We start from the raw sequence: 25,152 nt of genomic DNA, 5'->3' as shown, positions 1-25,152 counted from the left end.
CTGAACTTGCGGAGAGGTGCATGGCATGAGACCTGGATGTTGTAATAATTGCATGTGTGAACTCTCCCTAATGCCAAAGTTGGTGACAGAAATGCGGAGCGAGGGGCGGGTGGAAGGGAATCAGGATAACTGATGGTAGGAGAACCTTTTCCCTTGAGGCAGACAGAGTTCCTCTCCTCCGTTTCACGCTGCTCAGTTAGCACTGCTCTGTGAATGAGGTTTCCTTCTCTTCCTTCCCTTTCTCCCCTCTTAGGAAGAATTGGAGTTCTTCATGGACAGTCCTAGAAGGTGGTGTCTTGACTTTTTTCAAGGACTCAAAACACTCCACGTCTAGCAGTGTGGTGAGTCCTCAGCCCTGGCTCGCTGCTCCAGTTGAAAGACAGACAGTGGTGGCTGCTCCACCAAACCTCAGCCTTCTCCCAGCTGCCTGCTGTCTTCTTATTTGTACCCCTCCCATCTGACTGGGTTGCCCGAGCCACTCTGGGCAGCTTCCAGCTTATACCAAACCATAATAAAACATCCAGCATTAAAAACTCCCCTATACATCTTCTGATGTCTTCTAAAAGTTAGATATTTGTTTATTTCCTTGACATCTGATGGGAGGGCGTTCCACAGGGTGTGGGTGCCACTACCGAGAAGGCCCTCTGCCTGGTTCCCTGCAACCTCACTTCTCGCAGGGAGGGAACCGCCAGAAGGCCCTCAGAGCTGGACCTCAGTGTCCGGGCTGAACGATGAGGGTGGAGACGCTCCTTCAGGTCTAGTGGGCCGAGGCCATTGAGGGCTTTAAAGGTCAGCACCAACACTTTGAATTGTGCTTGGAAATGTACTGGGAGCCAATGTAGGTCTTTCAGGACCGGTGTTATAATGTCTCGGCGGCCACTCCCAGTCACCAGTCTAGCTGCCGCATTTGGGATTAGTTGCAGTTTCCAGGTTACCTTCAAAGGTAGCCCCTCGTAGAGCACATTGCAGTAGTCCAAGCAAGAGATAACCAGAGCATGCACCACTCTGGCAAGTTATGATATGTTAAAATGAATATAAAATTATTGAAATGTATAAAATTGAAAACCATAAATAAAATACATTAAAATAATAATAAAAGGCAACTTACAACATGAAAAGATTTAGATAACTACACACAAGACAAAAGCAGATGCTCCGCTGTTGATCTGTGACCCAGTGTTCCCTGTAGCTTCACATCTCGCAGTGAAGGAACCGCCAGAAGGTTCTTGGAGCTGGAGCCCAGAGTCCAGCTTAACAATGGGGGTGGAGACACTCCTTCAGATATACAGGGCCGAAGACGTTTAGAGTTTTAAAGATCAACACAAACACTTTGCATTGTGCTCGGAAACGTACTGAGAGCCAGTGATCTTTTAGAACCCCTCCAGGATGATCTAGTTTGTTCTGTGGTACTTAGCCAAGTCAATGCTTGCATGTTATTGTTGTCCAGAGGGACTATAGCACAAGAATAGCAGGGCATCTCCTCCTGCCCAATCTTTGTGGTATATAAAAAGTTGCAGGGTTTCAGAAGGAAGTTACACAATATGCACTGGTTGGAAATTCAGCTGTGTGACTGCCCCAATAGCATCATGAGCACAAACCATCGTAAATGCACAATAAAAAGGGTGTCTGGAAAACTCCATAATTTCTCTGCAGGGTATAATTTGATGGGTAAGTGGGTGGGATTTTTGTTTTCTCTGTAGTTGCAAGCAGTCATAAAATGTGGACTTCCATGCTGCTTCTGTTTCCTACCTTCACCCTCAGAAACATCCCTCCGTGTTGAGCAGCCCTGAGCACACTGTGGATCTTAGTGGAGCAACACTTTCTTGGGCTGCAAAAGACAAGTCGAGCAAAAAGAACGTCTTGGAGGTAAAGGATGGTGGTCCCCATCTCTGCTTCTGTTTCCGTAGCAACAGATGATGGCAAAATGCATGGAGGAGGAAGCAACACAGGCCTGTGCTCCTCACCAGGCAATCTGTCTGTTACACATGCCTGAATGTGGCTATTCCTGCAAATATCAATTCAGCAAACTTAGCTTCACTGGAAAAAAGGGAACACACATTTTTAAAAACAGACAGACTTTTAAGGCAGTCTTAATGCTGATGGTACAGATGAGTTATGGCCACAAAACCACAACACTCCATCTTCCAAGCATCTTCCTCTATGAAGACTAGACTTATCAAAAGTGATTCTTGTCATTTCCTAAATACGGGCCACTTCTTTAAAATGAAAGTTATGGTTGCCATGCAATGTGTCTTGTGCTGCATCGGTTACAAAAGATTAGTATCAGGAGTCCATATTTGTACATGGCAACCTGGTTTCAAGTGGTGGGGAAACCTAGCTGAGTCTTTTTCCCTGTGAAAGCCTGTCTCTGGAGCTGCCAGGCATATGATAAGCCTGACACTCCTCTGTAAGATGTGTCCTGTGCGTTTCCAGTGACCCCGTTGGAACATGAAGGAAACTAGCAGCAAATCCTAGGTGCAGAAAGTAAATCTCACACTATATAAAGCTTCGGTAACTTCATTTCCATGTTTGATGGTGGCGCTGTGGGTTAAACCACAGAGCCTAGGACTTGCCGATCAGAAGGTTGGCGGTTTGAATCCCCGCAACGGGGTGAGCTCCGGTTGCTCAGTCCCTGCTCCTGCCAACCTAGCAGTTCAAAAGCACGTCAAAGTCAAGTGGATAAATAGGTACCACTCCGGTGGAAAGGTAAACGGCGTTTCCGTGTGCTGCTCTGGTTCGCCAGAAGCGGCTTAGTCATGCTGGCCACATGACCCGGAAGTTGTACGCCGGCTCCCTTGGCCAATAAAGCGAGATGAGCGCCGCAACCCCAGAATCGGCCACAACTGGACCTAATGGTCAGGGGTCCCTTTACCTTTACCTTTACCTTTTGTGATTAGCTGGAAGAGGTTCTGTATGAGCACAGTGCTGTCCAGCAATGTCTTATTCCCACAGCTAGTATCTTCTACAAAAGGGGTGGTTAACCCAATAGCCCATGGTCCATATCCAGCACCCCCTAATCTTGTTTTATGGCCCCTAAGATTCCCCTTTGTTATTTAAAACAATTTTAAAAAAATAAAAAGTTAATGCCCCACAGACCCCTCAAGTTTGCCCATTCATTTTTTAACATTTTTTACATAAAATATGTTATGTCTCCCCCTGTGATGTCAAAAGGGTTTTAGTAGTCCCTTAACCCCACCTTTCTCCAATTTATGCATTATATGGCAGAGTTGCTGGGCTAGAGGGCAAGCTTTGCGGTTTCGCTCTGAGGTCTGGCACCGTTCACCTTTTAGAAATTTTGAAGTACTGTACAGGAATGCCCTCAGTGAGAAACCCGTGAGAATTGCACTGAATCTGGGGGGCATTTTGCTGAGTTCTTGGGGTTGTGGTGAGCATCTTCTGCCTGGATGTCACAATTGGATGGTTCCTTTGTTCCAGCTGAAGACACGGGAAGGATCCGAGTACCTGATCCGGCATGATTCAGAGTGCATCATCAGCACATGGCAGAAGGCAATTGCTGACAGCATCAGTAAACTGGTGAGAGTGGGGCTTGTCCCGTGCTTTTATCACAGGCAGGGCCGGCCCACCCATGTGGCAAGGTGAGGCAGCTGCCTCAGGCGGAAGAATCCACAGGGACAGCAGATCCCGATGTCAATCTTTCTTCCCACCCCTCTTTTTCCTTCCTTCACCCCTTCTCTCCTGTCAAGGAGTGGGCTGCCATTTTGCGGTCTGCCTCAGGTGACAAAATGTCTTGGGCCAGCCCTGAACGTAAGAAACCTCAGCTGGGTTCCTGTCAGGTGTTTTTATGGCAGACATAGCGTAAGGAGTTAGCAAGGACTTCCAGGAAGAGGGAAGCATAGATCCTGGGGGGAGAGGTAGGCCTTATGTTCATCAAGGGGGAAAACAAATGTTGTAAACCCCCCCCCCCCAAGTTCTGTGCATCAAGTGTAAACAAGGTTGGTCTGAATGTGACACAGAGGTGCACTGCCTCAGGTATCTGATTGTGTGTAATATGAAAGGCTGTGTTGCAGTTTTTTCCCTGGAAAAAATTAAATCAGGAAATTACATGGATTCCACTCACACACACACCCAATGCCATTTGGATCTGATTTAGTATGTTTATTTGACTTTTCTGTTTAGTTTAGTTTTTTAATGGCCATGTTAGAATTTCATGCTGTATGAAAATCTCAGAAGATATTCCAATGGCCCAATATTTTGAATCTTCTTTCCTAATGAAGTTCAAATTAAGCACGCTGCAAACCTAAGCCTGCTCACTCAGATCTCACTTAAATTCAAGTGTGTTAAAGGTTGCAGCGTTAATGTGGTGTTTGAGTGTTCCATTCAAGCAATTTCAAAGCTTTACTTGGAAATTATTCTTATTTTTGTGAATACTTAAGACATGACACCTCAGTGGCACACAATTCTCTTACATTTTATTTTCTTAAGGCTTGATTTACAACATTGAAATTGCCCAGTTTCGTTGGTCTTGTATTCATGTGTTGTATTGCTAATTAATTTTGTGAAACACATATTTGGAAAATGGAAACAAATGCAACACTGGAAAATTTCGTTGAATAGTCTTCAATAAAACTACATTTAAAGAGAGAGGACGCACACTGGAAAGTTTCCATTGTAGAAAATTTCCACCCCATGTTGCTAATTAAGGGGCATTAAATAATTAGTTTATTACGTATTCTGTTTTCTTTTTTGCCATTTGATTTTCTGTCTTGATCGGCTTCTATGTGTTATTAAAAATACTGTGCAATTTTTTAAAAACTAGTTTGTGCGTTGGGGAAGGACAGCTCAGTCCGCTTCTGGTTTGTTTATTCATAAGTCATTTCCTTCCTGTTTCTGCATCATCCTGCAATTTTATTTTTTAAAAGCAACCTACAAAAATTTGCATGTTGGGTACACATTTTAAACATAAAACGTGTGTCAATATAATAACGATGTTGCTAACTACGTGTTTATCCAGTAAGGGCAATTAGATTGGTTCACTTAGGAATGCGGACCTAATGAAATCCCTGAGCATCCCTAGTTTGCGTATCCTGTGTTATTTGAAGACCTTTACCATTTCTTTATTGTGTCGTTTTCACAAGAATTCAGTCAGGAAGCTTCCATCAATTGGCAGCCAATTCATGGGAGATATTTTATTCTGCTAGCCAGAGGAATGGGAGGAAAATGGCATCCTTGAGAAGACCTGTACACACCCAGTTACACTTAGGAGTTGTCCACATTTGAGCATTGTCAAGCTGTTTGTCCACCTTCCACCCCCATTTGAATTAGATCAGAGTGGCCCACACTTGCACCTACAGTGGTGCCTCGCAAGACGAAATTAATTCGTTCCGCGAGTTTTGCCGTCTAGCGAATTTTTCGTCTTGCGAAGCACGGTTTAAACGGCTTAACAAAGTCGCAAGACGTTTTCGTCTTGCGAAGCAAGCCCATAGGGAAATTCGTCTTGCGAGGCAAATCGCGGACGAAAAAACCTTTCGTCTAGCGAGTTTTTTGTCTTGCGAGGCATTCGTCTTGCGAGGTACCACTGTATTTAAATTTGTATATGAGGAGCAACTTTGGTCTTTTCCATTCATGCCAGTAGGTGTTCTATTATACAGTGGTACCACGGGTTACATACGCTTCAGATTACATACACTTCAGGTTACAGACTCCGCTAACCCAGAAATAGTGCTTCAGGTTAAGAACTTTGCTTCAGGATGAGAACAGAAATCGTGTGGCAGCGGCTCAGCAGCAGCAGGAGGCCCCATTAGCTAAAGTGGTGCTTCAGGTTAAGAACAGTTTCAGGTTAAGAACGGACCTCCGGAACGAATTAAGTACAGTGGTACCTCGGGCTAAGTACTTAATTCGTTCCGAAGGTCCGTACTTAAACTGAAACTGTTCTTAACCTGAAGCACCACTTTAGCTAATGGGGCCTCCTTCTGCTGCCGCGCCGCCGGAGCACCATTTCTGTTCTTATCCTGAAGCAAAGTTCTTAACCTGAAGCACTTTCTCTGGGTTAGCGGAGTCTGTAACCTGAAGCATATGTAACCTGAAGTGTATGTAATCCAAGGTACCACTGTACTTAACCCGAGGTACCACTGTACTGCTTAAGTACCAGCAGAGGCTCTGCACGGATAGCTGTGCAATATCAGGTACATCTCCCTCATTTTGTTCCCTCAGATTTGCAGAAAATGAGAAAACTGCACAAGCAAGTTGTGCACAAGCATGGATTACAGTGGTACCTCTGGATAAGCACACTCTAGTTGCATATCTTTCAGGATGCGAACGCGGCAAACCCGGAAGTATTTTTCCAGGTTTCGCTGCATGCGCAAAAGTGCTAAATCGCACCACATGTAGAAGCACTAAATTGCGCCACATACATGCGCAGAAGTGACACCTCTGGTTGCGAATTTCTCGGGATCTGACCAGAGCTCCGGAACAGATCCCATTCACAACTGGAGGTACCACTGTACAGTGGTACCTCGGGTTACAGATGCTTCAGGTTACAGACGCTTCAGGTTACAGACTCCGCTAACCCAGAAATAGGGGATGCGGGTGGCGCTGTGGGTAAAACCTCAGCGCCTAGGACTTGCCGATCGTATGGTCGGCGGTTCGAATCCCCGCAGCGGGGTGAGCTCCTGTCGTTCGGTCGTAGCTCCTCCCACCTAGCAGTTCAAAAGCACCCCTAAGTGCAAGTAGATAAATAGGGACCGCTTTATAGCGGGAAGGTAAACGGCGTTTCCGTGTGCTGCGCTGGTGCCGGCTCGCCAGCTGCAGCTTCGTCACGCTGGCCACGTGACCCGGAAGTGTCTTCAGACGGCGCCGGCTCATGGCCTTTAGAGCGAGATGAGCACGCAACCCCAGAGTCGGACACGACTGGCCCATACGGGCAGGGGTATCTTTACCTTTACCTTTTAACCCAGAAATAGTACCTCAGGTTAAGAACTTTGCTTCAGGATGAGAACAGAAATCACGTGGTGGTGGCGTGAGGCCCCATTAGCTAAAGGGGTACCTTGGATTAAGAACAGTTTCAGGTTAAGAACAGACCTCTGGAATGAATTAAGTTCTTAACCCGAGGTACCACTGTATTTAACATGGTTTGCTTGCATAGACTCTATAGGACAGTAGTGACCCCCACCCCCAAAAAAAGTCTGTTTGGACAAGACTGAGCCCCGCAAAAATATATACAGTATATATTGAGGGGCCAAATCTTGTGGCGACAGGCCTTGTCGGGCCTTGCAGTAGTGGTGGCGGGCCTTGCGACATGTGTTGATGGGGGACCCCCAATGTTGGGTGGAACTGGCTGCCTCTACGGTTTTCTGGTTTTGTGCAAATGTGAGGGATCAAAGGAGGAACTGAATAGTTTAGGAATGTGGATGAAATAGTCAGGAGCATGGCTGGAGGAGAAATGAAGGCATTCAGGAAGTACAGTGGGCCGTGGGTTACATACGCTTCAGGTTACAGACTCCGCTAACCCAGAAATATTGCTTCAGGTTTAGAACTTTGCTTCAGGATAAAAACAGAAATCGTGCTCCTGTGGCACGGCGGCAGCAGGAGGTCTCATTAGCTAAAGTGGTACCTCAGCTTAAGAACGGTTTCAGGTTAAGAACGGACCTCCGGAACGAATTAAGTACTTAACCCGAGGTACCACTGTATCTGTTTACACATGCTTCAGGTTACAGACTCCACTAACCCAGAAATAGTGCTTCAGGTTAAGAACTTTGCTTCAGGATAAGAACAGAAATCATGCTCCTGCGGCGCAGCAGCAGCAGGAGGCCCCATTAGCTAAAGTGGTGCTTCAGGTTAAGAACAGTTTCAGGTTAAGAACGGACCTCCGGAACAAATTAAGTACTTAACCCAAGGTACCACTGTAGTAACTGTGGTACGGAGAGTTGCAGAAAGTGGCTATGGATCTACCTATCCCAAAACACTGAAACAAATGTCTGTGACCCTGATTGGAGTGCTTTGGAGCCCAATTTCCCCCCGGTTTACTGGATGATCAGGCAACCCCCATATTTTGCAGGGGACAAGCGTTGAGAGCGGTGTGGACAATGCAAATGAAATGGGGAATTCAAGCAGCTGCAAACACACCGTAAAATGTCATGTTCTCTTCAGAGGTACCGACAAAGGTGACCCTTGTATTTCTTTCAGCCTACAGATTTCCCTCCGGAAGACAATGAGGAGAATTCATCAGATTTGAAATCAAAGGAACAGCTAGGAAGCAACAGAGAGAAAGAGGGTGAGAAGAAAAGCCCAGGTCAGTGTTAATACTCAGTGCAAATTTTTGGTTTCAAACACAGAAATGCATTTTTGGAACGGAATTTTCCTTGACAAATAGTTCAAACAGTTTATATTTGTCTATTACATTACTATTATTATTATTATTAATTTACATTGATAGCACATTCCCCCCCCCCAAAAAAACCAGCAGCTCAAGGCATTATACATTATTCTCCCCTCCCCTCCTTTTTATCCTTCCGACAAGTAAAAATCCATCCATATACACCCCCAGTGGTGCAGGAGCTTGTTTTTGCACGTCTGTTACAGTGGTACCTCGGGTTACAGATGCTTCAGGTTACAGACTCCACTAACCCAGAAATAGTACCTTGGGTTAAGAACTTTGCTTCAGGATGAGAACAGAAATCGTGCGGCGGCAGCAGGAGGCCCCATTAGCTAAAGTGGTACCTCAGGTTAAGAACAGTTTCAGGTTAAGAACGGACCTCCAGAACAAATTAAGTTCTTAACCCGAGGTACCACTGTAATTGGAAGTTTGTCTTGTGCCTGTTGGGAGGGACCTTTCAGCATGGGGTCTCTGTCGCCACCCTTTCCCTTTGCTTGCTCCTCACCTGAGCACAGTCTGGATAGTCATTCTAGATACAGTGGTGCCCCGCAAGACGAATGCCTCGCAAGACGGAAAACTCGCTAGACGAAAGACTTTTCCGTTTTGGAGGTGCTTTGCAAAACGAATCTCCTATGGGCTTGCTTTGCAAGGCGACAATGTCTTGCGAGTTCCTGCTGGTTTTTTCCCCCTCCCCCCCTTTTTCTAAGCCGCTAAGCCACTTATCAGCTGATCCGATCAGCAGATAAGCCGCTAAAAGCCGCTAATAGCGCTAAGCCGCTTATCAGCTGATCTGATCAGCAGATAAGCCGCTAAAAGCCTCTGAAAGCCGCTAATAGCGCTAATCCTTCAATGGGCTTGCTTCGCAAGACGAAAAAAACCGCTAGACGAAGAGAATCACAGAACGGATTCTTTTCGTCTTGCGAGGCACCACTGTAACAGAAATCACACACCGGCCTCAAAGATTCTGGACAAGGCAAATAGCACTTTGAGGGTCATGTGTGCAGGGCCACTGCTAGGGGGTGGTGACGTGGGCCCCCCTCCAGGGGCACAGGCGAGGGGCGCGTGCAAAACCAGCTTAAAAATATGTCCATAAATAAAAATATTGATTATTGCCTCATAAGTAAAGGTTTTAAATAGAGGGCGAATTGAATGGTTGGAGGGGGGTTGGAGGACAGGCAAAAAGAAGAGCTGATTTGTTGGTGACTAGGGATGCGGGTGGCGCTGTGGGTTAAACCACAGAGCCGATCAGAAGGTCGGCGGTTTGAATCCCCGCAACAGGGTGAGCTCCCGTTGCTCGGTCCCTGCTCCTGCCCACGTAGCAGTTTGAAAGCACATCAAAGTGCAAGTAGATAAATAGGCACCGCTCTGGCGGGAAGGTAAATGGCATTTTCGTGCGCTGCTCTGGTTTGCCAGAAGCGGCTTAGTCATGCTGGCCACATGACCCGGAAGCTGTATGTCAGCTCCCTCGGCCAATAAAGTGAGATGAGCGCCGCAACCCCTTTACCTTTAGGGGGCGCAATCAGGATGGTTCTGCCAGGGGGCGCAAGCTCCACCTAGCTACGGCTCTGCCATGTGTGAACAGGCCCTTGGAACTGTCTTGAAAGAGAAGCTTGCATTTCCTCTTGTACCTCTTCTCTGAAGCATGTGGGCAGGCTCAGCCTTCAGCAGAAAATAAATCTCCTCCTGTACTAAAATGCCAAATTCTCCCCTCTGCAGCCTCCTGGCATTCATCCACCTCTCTCAACTCGGACAGCGATTCCAGCAAAGTTCGCAACAAACTCCTGAGGTTTCTGCAGAGGCGGCCAACCCTTCAGTCCCTGCGGGAACGAGGCTACATCAAAGGTATATTCCTGGAAGATCTAAGAGTCCATTAAAAAAATTAAAATTGGCTTTGCAACTTCGCTGATCAGCCAAGGCCAATTTACAGACGTTTCAGCCTTTTGTACTGCAGCTGTTCAGTTGAGGTAGTGTACACGTCATACATTTAGAACACATTTGAAACACATTGCTGCCCTCAGAGAGTCCTGGGAACTGTAGTTTGCCCTTCACAGAGCTACAGTTTCCAGCATTCTTTGGGGGAAACCATGTGCCATTAATGTATAGCGTGTCCCTAGCCTGCGTGTAAGTTAAGAAGGCTTAGATTTGTTTATAGCTGTCTTGTTTTTTCCACAAGTTTCAAGGATGGCAATGAGATATAAATAGAAAGGATATTTTGGATCGTGTTTCTAACCTGATTTCTCGTGGGGTTGTTTGCATCTTTAATCCAGATCAGGTGTTTGGATGCCCTCTGCAAGTTTTGTGCGACCGTGAGAAGAGTACTGTGCCTCAGTTTGTGAGGCAGTGCATCTGCACTGTGGAGAAGAGAGGTACACAGTTCTATGCCCCCAAATAAATTGAAATTATGTGCCCACTATCCCCAGTTTTGTGGCTTGCACGCATTGTACAACTTCAGCAAAACTTGCAAAACTTCTTCTGTTTTGTGCCATTCATATTATCTGGTTTTGCTGAGTCGTGGGAAGTCTTGAGAGTTTCTTCTTCTTCTTCTTCTTCTTCTTCTTCTTCTTCTTCTTCTTCTTCCTCTTCCTCTTCCTCTTCCTCTTCCTCTTCCTCTTCCTCTTCCTCTTCTTCCTACTAATCCAGTGAAGGCTGCTCTGTTGAGGCCCATGGGGCACGGTGCCACCAATCTTAGTCTGCCTTCGGCTACCCCCCAACTGCCTGCCCTTCTTGTTTACCCCTCTGGACTGATGGTAACATTACTTATTGGCTTCCTCCACCTTAGTCTCAGTGTTGCCCTTGAGCAGGGGTCAGCAAACTTACTGCGCCTCGGGCCAGTGTCGCCAGCATCGATCGCGCGGCAGGCCGGAGGGCGGGGAAGTGCGTGCCCATACGCGTGCAAGAATAGCTTGTGCGCATGTGCACGGGCCTCCGACCCGGATGTGCACCGGAAATAACACTTGTGCATGCGCAAATAACACTTGCACATGTGCAAATAACGCTTGCGCATGCGCACAAGCTATTTCCAGTGCTCCTCCAACCCAGAAGTGGGCAGCCACACAGCGCGGTGCCGGTAAGAGTGGGCGGCAGCAGCGGGCAGCAGAGGTCACCGCGGGCTGGAAAAACGAGTCCCTTGGGCCTTATCTGGCCTGCAGGCCTTAGTTTGGGGACCCCTGCCCTTGAAGAACTCAGCAGAGATTTAGATGGCCGACAGGACTTGAACAGAGTTCACTCTGCATATCATTGCCTGCAGCTCCACCTACTGATTGTGCTCCCTTCTATTCTCCCCACCAGTCCAAAAAGGACACAAGCCACCACTAACCTAATCCTTGTGGCAGTCAAGATAAGTGTCAAAACATGTGGGCCCGGTGACATCTTGGAAAGGAGCTGAGCAGCAGGATTTCCAGAGGTGCTTAACTCCTTGACGCTTCCCACTGAAGCAAAAAATATTGTGCAAAGGAAGAGAGATGCATGCAAATACCCGTAATTTGCATGATACCTTCTCAGGCTCAGACTTATTGTTCATGGCAATTCTTTTGGTCTCGTGGGCCTTTAGTATAAGAGCTGTAATTTCTCCTCCCGCAGGTTTGGATATTGATGGACTCTACCGGATAAGTGGGAATCTGGCGACGATACAGAAACTGCGCTACAAGGTGGACCATGGTAAGGGACTCCATAGATTCAGCTTGGCAGAGGACAAATGTTCCCCTTGTGTGCAGAAGGTGCTAAGTTCAATCTCTAGCATTGTGTGTGTGTGTGTGTGTGTGTGTGTAGAGAGAGAGAGAGAGAGAGAGCGCACTCTAGAAAGGGTCTTGGTTGAATATTTATGTGGATTATTAGTATTGTTATTCTAAACCACTGAGCCTCTTGGGCTTGCCAATTAGAAGGTCAGTGGTTCGAATCCCTGCAATGGGTTAAGCTCCCATTGCTCTCTTCCAGCTCCTGTCAACCTAGCATGCCAGTGCAAGTAGATCAATAGGTACCACTGTGGCAGGAAGGCAAACGGCGTTTCCGTGCACTCTGGTTTCCATCACGGTGTTCCGTTGCGTCAGAAGTGGTTTAGTCCTGCTGGCCACATGACCCGGAAAGCTGTCTGTGGACAAACGCCGGCTCCCTCAGCCCAAAAGCGAGATGAGCACCGCAACCCCAGAGGCGCCTTTGACTGGACTTAACCATCTAGGGCTCCTTTACCTTTTACCTTATTAATTACATTTGTATACTGCTCTGCATGCAAAGATCTGAGGGCAATTCACAGCATAAAAGCACAAAATTCATAATAAAAGCAAGATCCCCACACACAATTGTACTGTGATAGAAAAAAATGAACGAGTAACTGTTGTTGTTGTTGTTTTTGTTGTTGTTGTTGTCGTCCTTTTATCCTAAGGCCCCAGGGTTTAAAACAGCTTATAACAATTTACAATACCCGAAATAAGGCGGGTCCTAAAATATATACATCTTAGTTGTCAAAAGCTCTGCAATTCTATGATTCTATGATAAAATCATAGAGTTGTTTCTAGACCTGCTGCTCTCCCATGTTCACAGCCAATCAGAGTTGCCCAAGTAGTGGGACTGAAGCTGGACTCCTTCCACAGCCGCTCTGTGTTGTGACCAAAGGGGATCCTCATTCATCCTCGTATTTTAGATTGGTGCAGGAGTGGCCCTTGCTGTGCTGCGGTCAGGCCCAAACATTCTGGACAAGAGTAATATTGGCTCCTTATTCAGCAGCCCTAGGATACTTGCTTAACCCGTTTCCCTGCCGTCGCTTTTGCAGATGAGCGCTTGGATCTCGACGACGGCCGTTGGGACGATGTCCACGTCATCACCGGGGCCCTCAAGCTTTTCTTCCGCGAGTTGCCGGAGCCGCTCTTCCCCTTCAGTCATTTTGACAGATTCATTGCAGCCATCAGTAAGAGACGTTGCTTTGGGGAGGGGGTAGCTGGGTTCAAGCATCAGAGCATCTTTTGGTCCTTGCAGTATTACTTAAAGGTGCATCTGTGGGAGTGGTTCTCTGTTTAGTCAGTGCTTTCGAAAAGACAAGAGCAGGAAGAGATCTCAGATGACGCCCTGCTTCTTCTTCTTCGAGGTCTGCTTCTCTTGAGGCCTTCGAGCCGCAGGGGGGGTCTCATTCAGAGCTAAACAGGACGATACCTTGGCTAAGAATCTGTGCCTTAAGCACAGGTTTGCTTTTGCACAAATTTGTCATTGCAGGAGGGCCAGATCCAGATCAGGACCCTAGTGTGCAGAGTAGGCACCTTAATCCTTCTCCCCCCCCCCCCCCGCTATGGTCCCAGTCCAGTTTGGGGAGGCCGTGACTGCAATTTGCATAAGGGAAACAAGTTTTTATGAGAGTACGTTTTTCATTGAAATTTTTAATTGGGAGGGCTGGCCTGGATTTGGGATCACAACAGGCAATAAAGGGTTAAAGCCTACCCTCCATGATAGAGTCTCGGGATTCCACACAAACACACTCCAGAAATTTGTGAATTAAAAACAACAACCCTGTATTAAAGAGCATAGTAATACATCATGTAGCTTGGACCTCAGAAAGCCCTGTTTGGGATGAGATCACTATCAGCTAGCCTCCTCTGCCTCAATTCCTGCCCACAAAACATAGCATCCTTCTGAGCCAATAATAATAATAATAATTGTATTACTTATACCCTGCCCATCTGGCCAGGCCTCCCCAGCCACTCTGAGAAGCTCCCAACAGAATATAGTGTACCTCAAGTTAAGTACTTAATTCGTTCCAGAGGTCCGTTCTTAACCTGAAGCTGTTCTTAACCTGAAGCACCACTTTAGCTAATGGGGGCCTCCCGCTGCTGCTGCGCCGCCGGAGCACAATTTCTGTTCTCATCCTGAAGCAAAGTTCTTAACCTGAGGCACTATTTCTGGGTTAGCGGAGTCTGTAACCTGAAGCGTATGTAACCCGAGGTACCACTGTACAGTATTAAAAATACAATAAAACATCAAACATTAAAAACTTCCCTAAAAGGCTGCCTTCAGATGTCTTCTAAAAGTCAGATAGTTGTTTATTTCCTTCACATCTGATGGGAGGGCGTTCCACAGGGAGAGTGCCACCACCGAGAAAGCCCTCTGCCTGCTTCCCTGTAGCTTCACTTCTCGCAGGGAGGGAACTGCCAGAACGACCTCAGAGCTGGACCTCAGTGTCCGGGCTGAACGATGGGGGTGGAGGCACTCCTTCAGGTATACCGAGCCGAGGCCTTTAAAGGCTTTAAAGGTCAGCACCAACACTTTGAATTGTGCTCGGAAATGTACTGGGAACCAATGTAGGTCTTTCAAGACTGGTATTATATGGTCTTGGCAGCCGCTCCCACTCACCAGTCTAGCTGCCGCATTCTGGATTAGTTGTAGTTTCTGGGTCACCTTCGAAGGTAGCCCCACGTAGAGCGCATTGCAGTAGTCCAAGCAGGAGATAACATGGCTTTTGTAGAAACAGAGGAGCTGGTCCGTCTGACACACAGCTAGGTGTTGTGATAAATGCCGGCTGCTGAAGAACAGCAGCCATGTGTGCTTTGTCATCGTTCCTCACCTCTCTTCCCAACATCTAGTGAGGGAGATGTCTGATGTGGTATCGTACGCACCTACTTGCCCTGCTCCATATTTTGACTGCTGCAGCGCGGCGAAGAAACGCTTGGCACGATGGTATGTCATGTCAGGCATTTCCCATACTAGACACTGCAGTGAAAGGAGAGGAACTAGTAGATGCACTGCTGGTTTTTGCCCACTTCCAGCCGCAAGTTGCAATATCAAGATTGAGCCCTGAGATGCATACTTCCAATGTCTCCAATAGGTTGCAGTTACCATTCCCATGCCGCTTTGCAGCGGCCCCAATTATTGGGTGGCAGGGAAGTTGGAGGGAGAACTATAGCAGCAGTGCAGACTTCTACATTTATTTGTACAGTGGTACCTCGGGTTAATTACTTAATTCGTTCCGGGGGTCCGTTCTTAACCTGAAACTGTTCTTAAGCTGAAGCACCACTTTAGCTAATGGGGCCTCCTGCTGCTGCTGCGCCGCCGGAGCACGATTTCTGTTCTCATCCTGAAGCAAAGTTCTTAACCCGAGGTACTATTTCTGGGTTAGTGGAGTTTGTAACCTGAAGCGTATGTAACCTGAAGCGTATGTAACCCGAGGTACCCGTATTAAAAATACAATAAAACATCAAACATTAAAAATTTCCTTAAACAGGGCTGCCTTCAGATGTCTTCTAAAAGTCAGATAGTTGTTTATTTCCTTGACATCTGATGGGAGGGTGTTCCACAGGGCGAGTGCCACCACTGAGAAGGCCCTCTGCCTGGTTCCCTGTAGCTTCACTTCTCTCAGGAAGTGAAGTATGTAACTAGAGGTATCACTGTATCTCTATAGGGGGCGGGGATGCACTGAGTGAGATCTCTTCCTCTGTTTGGCATTGCAGAAATTACAGAGCCCTCGAAGCGCAGCTACCGCTTACGGGAGCTGGTGAATTCTCTACCTCCTGCTAACCACAATACCATGAGGGTACTTTTCCAGCATCTCTGCAGGTGAGCAGCTGCATCTCCCGATTCTCTGGGCTGGCGTAAGGGTGTTGAGTGCGAATTCTGAAGCCCAGCCCTTCGAGTCCCTGTGTTGAGGTTATCCTCCCATTCCACAATCCTCCCATTCAACCTTTGTCTTGCTGTCTCCCAGCCTTTTGCATCTCCTCTCCACACCTGTCGCCAGCATGCTGACTCTCCTGTCCCTAGGCTCCTGTCTGTAAACAGGACTCTAACCCTGTCCACACCCCCAGACAACCCAAACTTATTTATTATATTTTTTACTCCACCTTTCAGACGTTTTCCCTGGGTTGTTTATGGAGGAATTTTCTTTTAGCTCCACTGTTTTGAATTGATGGTCAACGTTCTGTGGGTGATTCTTTCGTTTTTTTCACTGTTGGAAAGCATTAGTATTTGACAATATCATATGGTGGGTGGAAGAGGGATTTGCACAAGGTAGCAAGTGTCTTTTAACCTGTGTTAGAAGACACTTGGACCACATTTGCACTAGACATTTAAAGCTCCCTTATACTTTATACCAGGGACGCGGGTGGCGCTGTGGGTTAAACCACAGAGCCTAGGACTTGCCGATCAGAAGGTCGGTGGTTCGAATCCCCGCGATGGGGTGAGCTCCCGTTGCTCGGTCCCTGCTCCTTCTAACCTAGCAGTTCAAAAGCACGTCAAAGTGCAAGTAGATAAATAGGTACCGCTCCGGCGGGAAGGTAAACGGCATTTTCGTGCGCTGCTCTGGTTCGCCAGAAGCAGCTTAGTCATGCTGGCCACATGACCCGAAAGCTGTACGCCGGCTCCCTCAGCCAATAAAGCGAGATGAGTGCCGCAACCCCAGAGTCGGTCACGACTGGACCTAATGTTCAGAGGTCCCTTTACCTTTACCTTTACTATACCACTTTAAACCCCCCAAATAATCCTGGGAACTGTTGTTTGTTCAGGGTGCTGAGAGGAGAACCTCCAATTCTCCTCATAGAGCTACAAATCCCAAAATTCCCAAGAAAGAGGGATTATTTGCTAAATCACCCCTGGAGGGGCCAGGGATCCCCTAGTGACTCTCAGAACCCGTAACAAAATACAGTTCCCAGGATTCTTTGGGTGAATCCATGACTTTTTAAAGCGCTGTGATACTGTTTTACAGCGCAGATGAAGGTGAACTACAGTAAGATGCCACCACCAAGCGAGGATGCCCAGATGAGATACATCTGTAGCTGCAGGGTCTCTCTTCCCCTTTCACGGAATCCTTCCTCTCTTCCCCGCAGGGTTATAGAGTTCCGGGAGGAGAACCGCATGTCCATGCAGAGCGTCGCGATCGTCTTTGGGCCAACGTTGCTGAAGCCAGAGGCCGAAGAAGGGAACATGACTATGTACATGGTTTTCCAGAACCAGATTGTGGAGCAAATCCTTAGCCAATACAGCTACATCTTCCCCGAGAGCTAGACCTTCCCAGCGGAGCAAGGAGCCTGGTTGAATGAAGGAGCAGCTGCGACGCAAAGGGGCAGGTCCCATCGCTGTGGGGACGACGGTGTTGCTGGGCAGTGCCAAGACTAGAGACAGTGAAGATATGGGAGGGAGGGAGAGAAACGACTAGCAATAAAACTGTCAATGTAGGATTCAGAATGTCCATGGTTGCCTCTCTTGAACGTTGCGGGTCAGGGATGTGAAACCCTGCTGGACGCGAAAGGAGCTCATTGTTTGGGTTAGTGATCTTCAACTCCCACCCGGAATATCTTTCACTGAAGGATGTAGTGTGGACAAAATTTGGGGGGGAATGGGAGGGAGGCTTCTGTGACCAAGTGCACACCATAGTGTTTTCAAGCATCCTGGCTTCTTGTTAAGGAATTACAGGGATTGTCTTGCTACAATTGTTTTTTTTTTTAATAAATTTTTATTGGTTTTACAGCATTTTTTAAAAAGAACAAACAAACACAAAACAAAACAAACATACAAAATACTTTCAAAGATATTTTCATAAACCTCTTTTCTTGGACTTCCCCATACCCCCCCCTCTCTGCATCCCAGTGTCCATATTTGAACTAGCAACTCCCAGTTGTTACTTTCTGATCTCTGTCATCTTAGTCCTCCTTTATTATCTAACCTTGTATCCCTGTATCCTGTTGCTTCTAACAACCACAACATTTTAACATTCATTGAGTTTGTAGTAGTCCTTAAGATAGCTCTTAAATTTTTTCCATTCTTCTTCCACCATCTCTTTACGTTGGTCACGGATTCTGCCTGTCATCTCAGCCAGTGTCATATAGTCCATCACTTTCATCTGCCATTCTTCCAGAGTAGGTAAATCTTGTGTCTTCCAATACTTTGCGATGAGTATTCTTGCTGCTGTTGTGGCATACATAAAGAAATTTCTATCTTTCTTTGTCACCAATTGGCCGACAATGCCCAAGAGAAAGGCCTCTGGTTTTTTGGGAAATGTACATTTAAGTACCTTTTTCATTTCATTGTAGATCATTTCCCAGAAGGCCTTTATCTTCGGGCATGTCCACCAAAGGTGGTAAAAAGTACCTTCAGTCTCTTTACATTTCCAACATTTATTATCGGGCAAATGGTAGATTTTTGCCAGCTTGACTGGGGTCATGTACCACCTGTATACCATTTTCATAATGTTTTCCTTTAAGGCATTACATGCCGTAAATTTGATACCGGTGTTCCATAACCATTCCCAGTCATCTGACATAATGTTGTGTCCAACATCCTGCGCCCACTTAATCATAGCAGATTTAACTGTTTCATCCTGTGTGTTCCATTTCAACAGCAAGTTATACATTCTAGATAAATTCTTAGTATTGGGTTCTAGCAATTCGATCTCTAGTTTTGATTTCTCCACTTGGAAACCGATTTTCCTATCCTGTTTAAAAATTTCCATTATTTGGCGATATTGAAACCAATTTTCTACTTTGTGCTTCAATTTCTCCTGACTTTGTAGTTTAACCTTGTCTCCATCCTGTTCTAAAATTTCCCAATACTTCGGCCATCCGACCTCCATATTGAGTTTCTTCACTGCTTTAGCCTCCACTGGTGACACCCATCTAGGGGTTTTATTTTCCAATAAGTCTTTGTATCTTATCCAGACATTAAATAATGCTTTTCTAACAATGTGATTTTTAAAGGTACTGTTAACCTTGTCATACCAAAGATATGCATGCCAACCAAAAGCATTATTGAAGCCTTCCAGATCCAAGATGTCTGTATTCTCGAGGAGCATCCATTCTTTCAGCCAGCAAAACGCTGCTGCCTCATAGTACAATTTTAGGTCCGGCAGGGCAAAACCCCCTCTTTCTTTAGCGTCAGTCAGTATTTTGAATTTAATTCGGGGCTTTTTGCCCTGCCAGACAAATTTCGAAATGTCTTTGTGCCACCTCTTAAAACATTCCATCTTATCAAGAATCTGCAAGGTCTGAAACAAAAATAACATTCTAGGCAATACAATCATTTTAATTACTGCAATTCGGCCTAACATTGACAGTTTCAGATTTGACCATATTTCTAGATCTTTTTTAATCTCTGACCAACATTTTTCATAATTGTCCTTATACAAATTAACATTCTTAGGTGTTAAATAAACCCCTAGGTATTTGACTTTTGTCTTGCTACAATTGTCCTGTGAATCTTCAGCTCTTTTGAGCAAACTTTTGTTTAAAAAAGCACGTCCAGATAGTGGGTTTGAATAGAGCCAGAAATCCATTCCAAGGGCATCAATCACCCAAACGCTAGACCATGTGGCACACACCACCTGTCTCTGCCCATGCGCAACACGGAAAATTGCAAGATGCCATCTCGTGATGCAGGTCACAAGCGTTTATGGGAATAATGGCGGGTTCAGCATTGTAGGGTTAACAGCAGTGCATCTTCTGCTCATTCCGGTGCATGTGTGTGATTTTAGCCAAGCGTGAGGGTAACGCTCCTCCTGAGATTTGCAAGTTTGTGTTCAGTTTTCCTCCCCAAGATGGAAGAGTTGATTGCACTTGACAGTCAAGACCAGTTTATTGAGATTGCCCTGTTTGTGGTATGCAACTTTGTCCACCTGCAGTGTGCTTCCTATACATGTTCTACCTCTGCAAAAAAATTGATCCCTGGGAGCATCTACCACTGATTGAAGCTTATTTCCATATGTCCACATGATTGCAGGTGTGTGTGCTTGTGTTTCTTTGTGTCATAGAACAAGGCACATGCAGGGCACACACAACTTCCGACGTTGCACGAGAAGCGATATCTGTATGAGAGTTTTCATTGGCAAACTTTCTGGTTCGGTCAAGAGGATTCAGTTTGCATGTCTAGTGCCAATATTGACAGTGAAGAGCTTGTGCTTTTAGCACCAACGGTGATTGAGAAGGCTAGTTTCTGCCATGTGGGAAAAGTTCCGTGGCTTAGATTTGTGAACTTCCTGCTCCAATGTTGCGCCACTCATCTGTCACACTGCTCAACAGCACAAATAAGTGGCCGAGTCTCAGACTGGTAACAATGAGGTCTAATTCTCCCCCATTTCCAGGGAAAAGCACCATGTGCTGGAAGCTGTGCACATAGGCTTGCTGGCTCTTCCATCCTGCCTTCCTGGTTTGGCCACTGCTGCTGGTACATGAATAACTCAAACGTCTGAGTGCACATAGAAGCCCAGCCAAGGGCCCAGGTGCTCTGAGCCATGAGGGTTTAAGGTTGCCTTGTCTTGGGAAAATACTGGATTTCATGGCCTGCCATTCTACCAGGAAGTACTTCGCATGGGAAGAAGAGATGCTGTTAAAACTGTGATACATCAGTGGCTGGCACAGCCAGGACCAGTCTACAATCTACTGAAGAATTGGGAGTGGCTGGGGGGCAGGGGGAGTATCTTTTTTTTTTTGCTAAATCCACCATTTGGGAATTCATAGGGGGCAGGGGATGGAGAATCTGTGGCCCTCCAGTTGCTGCTTGTTTTGCATTCAACAAAAGACAGAGCACACTCATTGAAAGCAATGAAAGCTCATGTCCATTAACTTAAGGGGGTCTACTTTGAGTAGGGCTAGTAGGACCGCCCTACAGCTGCCATCTTCCTCAACCATTTGCCTGGGGCTGATGGGAGTGGCCACAGGTTGTCTGGCTTAGAGGAACACTGTTCCAAAATGACACCAGCCATGACTTTGGTTACACCGGATTTTGCCAATATGGTGCCCTCCAGATGTTTCAATAATAATAATAAATTTTTATTTATACCCCGCCCTCCCCAGCAAAGACCGGGCTCAGGGCGGCTAACAACCAATAATAAAAACAAGTTGATTAAAATACAATTTAAAAAACATGAAAAGACAACATTAAAACATTAGGATGCAGCCTCTTCGCAGGAGGAGAAAGGAAAAAGAAAGAGGGGGAGGGAATCAAACTGATTCTAAGCCAAAGGCCAGGCGGAACAACTCTGTCTTACAGGCCCTGCGGAAAGAAATCAGATCTCGCAGGGCCCTGGTCTCATGAGACAGAGTGTTCCACCAGGCCGGAGCCAGTGTTGAGAAGGCCCTGGCTCTAGTTGAGGCTAATCTAACTTCCTTAGGGCTCAGGACCACTAGGGTGTTGCTATATATGGACCTTAAGGTCCTCCGTGGGGCATACCAGGAGAGGTTTTGAACTGAAACTCCCATCAGCAGCTGGGACTGGAGGGAATTATAGTCCAAAACATCTGGAGGGCACCAGCTTGGGGAAGGCTGGTATACAGGAATTTTCCATGTGGTCTCTCCAGCATAGGCTAGATCTCCGCCTGCGTAGGTTCCAGGACCATGTGGCTTTGGCTGGAGGCATTGAATGTGCAATGGGCACATCTAAGTCCCTCGCACAAAGCCATAAGCGGATGTAGAAAAGTGACTTACCAACCTACCTCGAGGGGGAATGGGGGGGGGGAATTGTATTTATGATTCTAATGAACAATGAAGGAGGAATGTTCATCCTGCTTTTTCACCTGGCTAAGGACAGGATCTTTTCTGTGTCTTCCCTTCCAATCTCACATGATGTAAACCTGTCCGCTTTTCCTGCACTGTCTGGCTTGGTGTCTGACCTTCAAGACACAAAACCTTCAACCCAGCAACCTTTTACAGTCCACAGAAAGTGATAAATGAGTAATGCTATTAAGAAAGTGCCCTTTCCCTATGCACCTCCCATGCAGAAGCAGCTATGTATTTCCAATAATAATAATAATAATAATAATTTATCATTGGAGGGGAGGGGAGGGATGAATTCCTCTCCTCCTTTTTTTAGCCATGTCATGTTATTTACTGTTTTGTGTCCACAGAGCTCTGGGCTACCAGAGGAGTTGTGTGGTTATAAATCCTTGGGAGAGGGAATAATCACAAATTAGAATGTAACATGCCTCTGATAAACGTTGGCCAAACAAGTTAAATATACTTCTTTATCCCAAAGCATTTCCTGTTCCTGAAAAAGATTTGACAGGAGAGTCAAAGTATTGTTCGCAGGCACAACAAAAATGAGATACTCGAATCTTTTTGTTCAGGAATTGGACAGTTAGGACATCTCCGTTGTGGCATGGGTTTTGAGGAAGCACAAAATGATTCAATCCCTACCACTTGCCTTCTACATTAAACAGGTTTTGATTTTTAAATTGCTGGTCATTTTAGGAACCATCTTAGACAACGGTGGTTGGACCTGAAGGATTTTTTTGTTTTGTTTTTTTGCTAGAAGACAATTTGTGACAATTGATTTTAAAATAAACAATAACCTTTCAATGAACAAAGTGTGTGTGTGTATATTTGGGATCATGTGATGTAGTTGTCCCCTCCCCCCCCCAGTACCGGCACCTTTTTTTCTAGGAAGGAAAGCACAGGTGTTATGTTGAGTGTTTAAGATGGAAGTTACGACATCATTTTGAGAAATGAAGCATTCTGTGTAGACGCATTTGCCTTTGGATTTGCTTTTTTGCATTATAGGATTGTTATGTACTGAGTTGAATAGGATCCAAAAGGCAGCAGTCTGATTGGTCCTAGAACAATAGGATCCAGAATGCAGCAGTCTGATTGGTCCTAGAACAATAGGATCCAGAATGCAGCAGTCTGGTTGGTCCGCAGGAGCCACCCAATCCAACTCCAGGTGGAAGCAAATCCGCAACCTGATTGGCCTTCAGGAGAATCCCAGAATTAGCCAATCACGTGGGGCCCATTGTGTAAATAACGTCTATAAAGCAGACATTTTGGGGGAACTTCCATTCTCACTAATATGAGCTGAGTAAAGAGCATGAAATCCACACTCGACTCTGAGTATATTTCAAGGATCTTCCTTGTGGCTGAGGCTACAGTCCAGTTAGGGATTCAGTTCTCTTCACTCATTTCCTAATGTGGAATTTGCCTTTCCCAGTTGCTACGCATGGAGTCTACCCCAACGTGCATCGCTTCACGCAGACCTTGAGCTGCATTTTGCCATTTAAATGCCCCATCTCTCATTCTGCGTGCGTCCTGTTAGGAGTTGCAACTGTTCCCGCTGGGATGAGGGTCTCCTCCAGCTGTTAGCTGGCTAGCAGGCAGGGCCGTCTTTAGCAGATGCGGCGCTGGGGTGCAAATATCCGCCCAGCACCCCCAAATTACCATGCATAGTTGGGGGGCAGTGAAGCTGCACACTGCCTGACATGGGGGGGCAACTCTCCCCCATGCCGATGCAGGAGAGCAATCTCCACAGAGACTTGGGAGGGAAGCTGCGCCCTGCCAGCCATATGGTTGGCGGGGCACAGCTGGCGTGCGTGCAGGGAAAGGGGAGGCCACCAGCCAAGCCGCGCAGCTCCCCCACTCGCTGGGGCGCCCCTGAGAGGCTGGTACCCAGGCGCAATGCACAACTAACCCCTATGGGAAAGATGGCTTTGCTTGCAGGCCAAAGTGATGTGAATGAATGAATGGATGAATTTATTATTTCAGTCACAGACCAGTTCCTGCTCATACAAAATCATGGAAGTCAGAAATTGGGATGTGGAACTACCGTATTTTTTGCTCTATAGGACGCACCGGACCATAGGATGCACCTTGTTTTAGAGGGGGAGAACAAGAAAAAAAAATCTCCCCCTCTCTGCTCAGCACCCCTTCAGCGAAGCGGCAGGAGAAACGGAGCCCCTTCCATTTCTCCTCCCGCTTGGCTGAAGGGGCGCTGCGCAGCTCTCCCTCTCTGCTGAAGCCAGGAGAGTCTTGCTCTCCCGGCTTCAGCGAAAGGAACCTGAAGCCTCCGGAACGCAGCAGGAACTCACGCTGCGCTCCGAAGGCTTCAGGCGGCTATCCCTGAAGCCTGGAGAGCGAGAGGGGTTGGTGCGCACCGACCCCTCTCGCTCTCCAGGCTTCAGCGAAAGCAACGCGTAGCCTCCGGAGCGTGGAGGGAGCGCTCCTTCTGCGCTTTGGAGGCTTTGCATTGCTATCGCTGAAGCCAAGGAGCCTGCATTCGCTCCATAAGACGCACACATATTTCCCCTCAATTTTTGGAGGGGGAAAAGTGTGTCCTATAGAGCGAAAAATACGGTACATTGCCATGTGAGCGAGATGAATAAACACCCAGCAATAAAAGACAATGGGTGAGGGTTTACCCCAGCAATATATTTGTCAAAATACAAATACCCAAATACAGATGGTCGTTCACCCTGGCTAGATTCAACGTGCTGCCATCTGCCTTATTGCAGGGCAGATTCGAGGGTAAACCATACACGGAAAGAGTTCTGTCCCTGCAGCTTGATGGAGGTAGAAACTGTCTCTCATGCCTTGTTACAACGTTGTTTCTACGGGGACATACGCTCAGCATTTATCTCCCCTGCTATGCAAAAATCTTCAAATGGGTCCAAACTCCAAGGTTTAAAATCTCTGGTAGAGGACTAAGATCCAGAGATCACATTAAAGGTGGCCAAATTCTGTGTGATCGCCATAAAATATGGGAACAAGCTGTGATATCATGATTAAGGTTTTAAAAGACAACTTCAGGTTATATTTTAGTGTGTTAAGATCTAATTTGTATATTTTAATTGCTGCTGTCTCAAAGCAAATCTTAAAAAATGTAGTGTAAAAACTGACAACTGGGAAACACTGGCCTGCGAACGCTCCAATTGGAGAACAGCCCTTACCAAATGTGTCACAAACTTTGAAGACGCTCAAACTCAGGACACAAGGGAGAAATGTGCTAAGCGGAAGGCATGCTTGGCAAATCCACACCGTGACCAACTTCCGCCCGGAAACCAATGTCCCCACTGTGGAAGGACGTGTGGATCCAGAATTGGCCTCCACAGGCACTTACGGACTCGTTAAAACCATGTTTATGGAAAACAATCTTACTCG

The 25,152-nt window shown here is 46.6% G+C and overlaps 1 protein-coding gene across 5 annotated transcripts in view; it reads left to right on the top strand.

Moving 5' to 3' along the window:
• The window catches only part of ARHGAP27 (Rho GTPase activating protein 27), a 69,524-nt gene extending 52,039 nt beyond the window's left edge, over positions 1 to 17,485 (top strand). For all 5 annotated transcript variants that reach the window (XM_081166231.1, XM_081166232.1, XM_081166230.1 and 2 more), the window contains 10 exons: positions 254 to 341; positions 1,762 to 1,866; positions 3,436 to 3,534; positions 8,143 to 8,248; positions 10,049 to 10,174; positions 10,600 to 10,698; positions 11,912 to 11,989; positions 13,098 to 13,232; positions 15,760 to 15,865; positions 17,128 to 17,485. In XM_081166231.1, coding sequence (XP_081022357.1) covers positions 254 to 341; positions 1,762 to 1,866; positions 3,436 to 3,534; positions 8,143 to 8,248; positions 10,049 to 10,174; positions 10,600 to 10,698; positions 11,912 to 11,989; positions 13,098 to 13,232; positions 15,760 to 15,865; positions 17,128 to 17,305 — 1,120 coding nt within the window. In that variant the 3' untranslated portion in view covers positions 17,306 to 17,485. The remainder of the gene's footprint in view (positions 1 to 253; positions 342 to 1,761; positions 1,867 to 3,435; positions 3,535 to 8,142; positions 8,249 to 10,048; positions 10,175 to 10,599; positions 10,699 to 11,911; positions 11,990 to 13,097; positions 13,233 to 15,759; positions 15,866 to 17,127) is intronic.
• Positions 17,486 to 25,152: the final 7,667 nt, after the last annotated feature.

The sequence above is a fragment of the Podarcis bocagei genome, assembly GCF_964188305.1.
Source record: "Podarcis bocagei genome assembly, chromosome: 13".
Classification (NCBI taxonomy): domain Eukaryota; kingdom Metazoa; phylum Chordata; class Lepidosauria; order Squamata; family Lacertidae; genus Podarcis; species Podarcis bocagei.
This window is presented reverse-complemented; position numbering and strand designations above follow the sequence as displayed.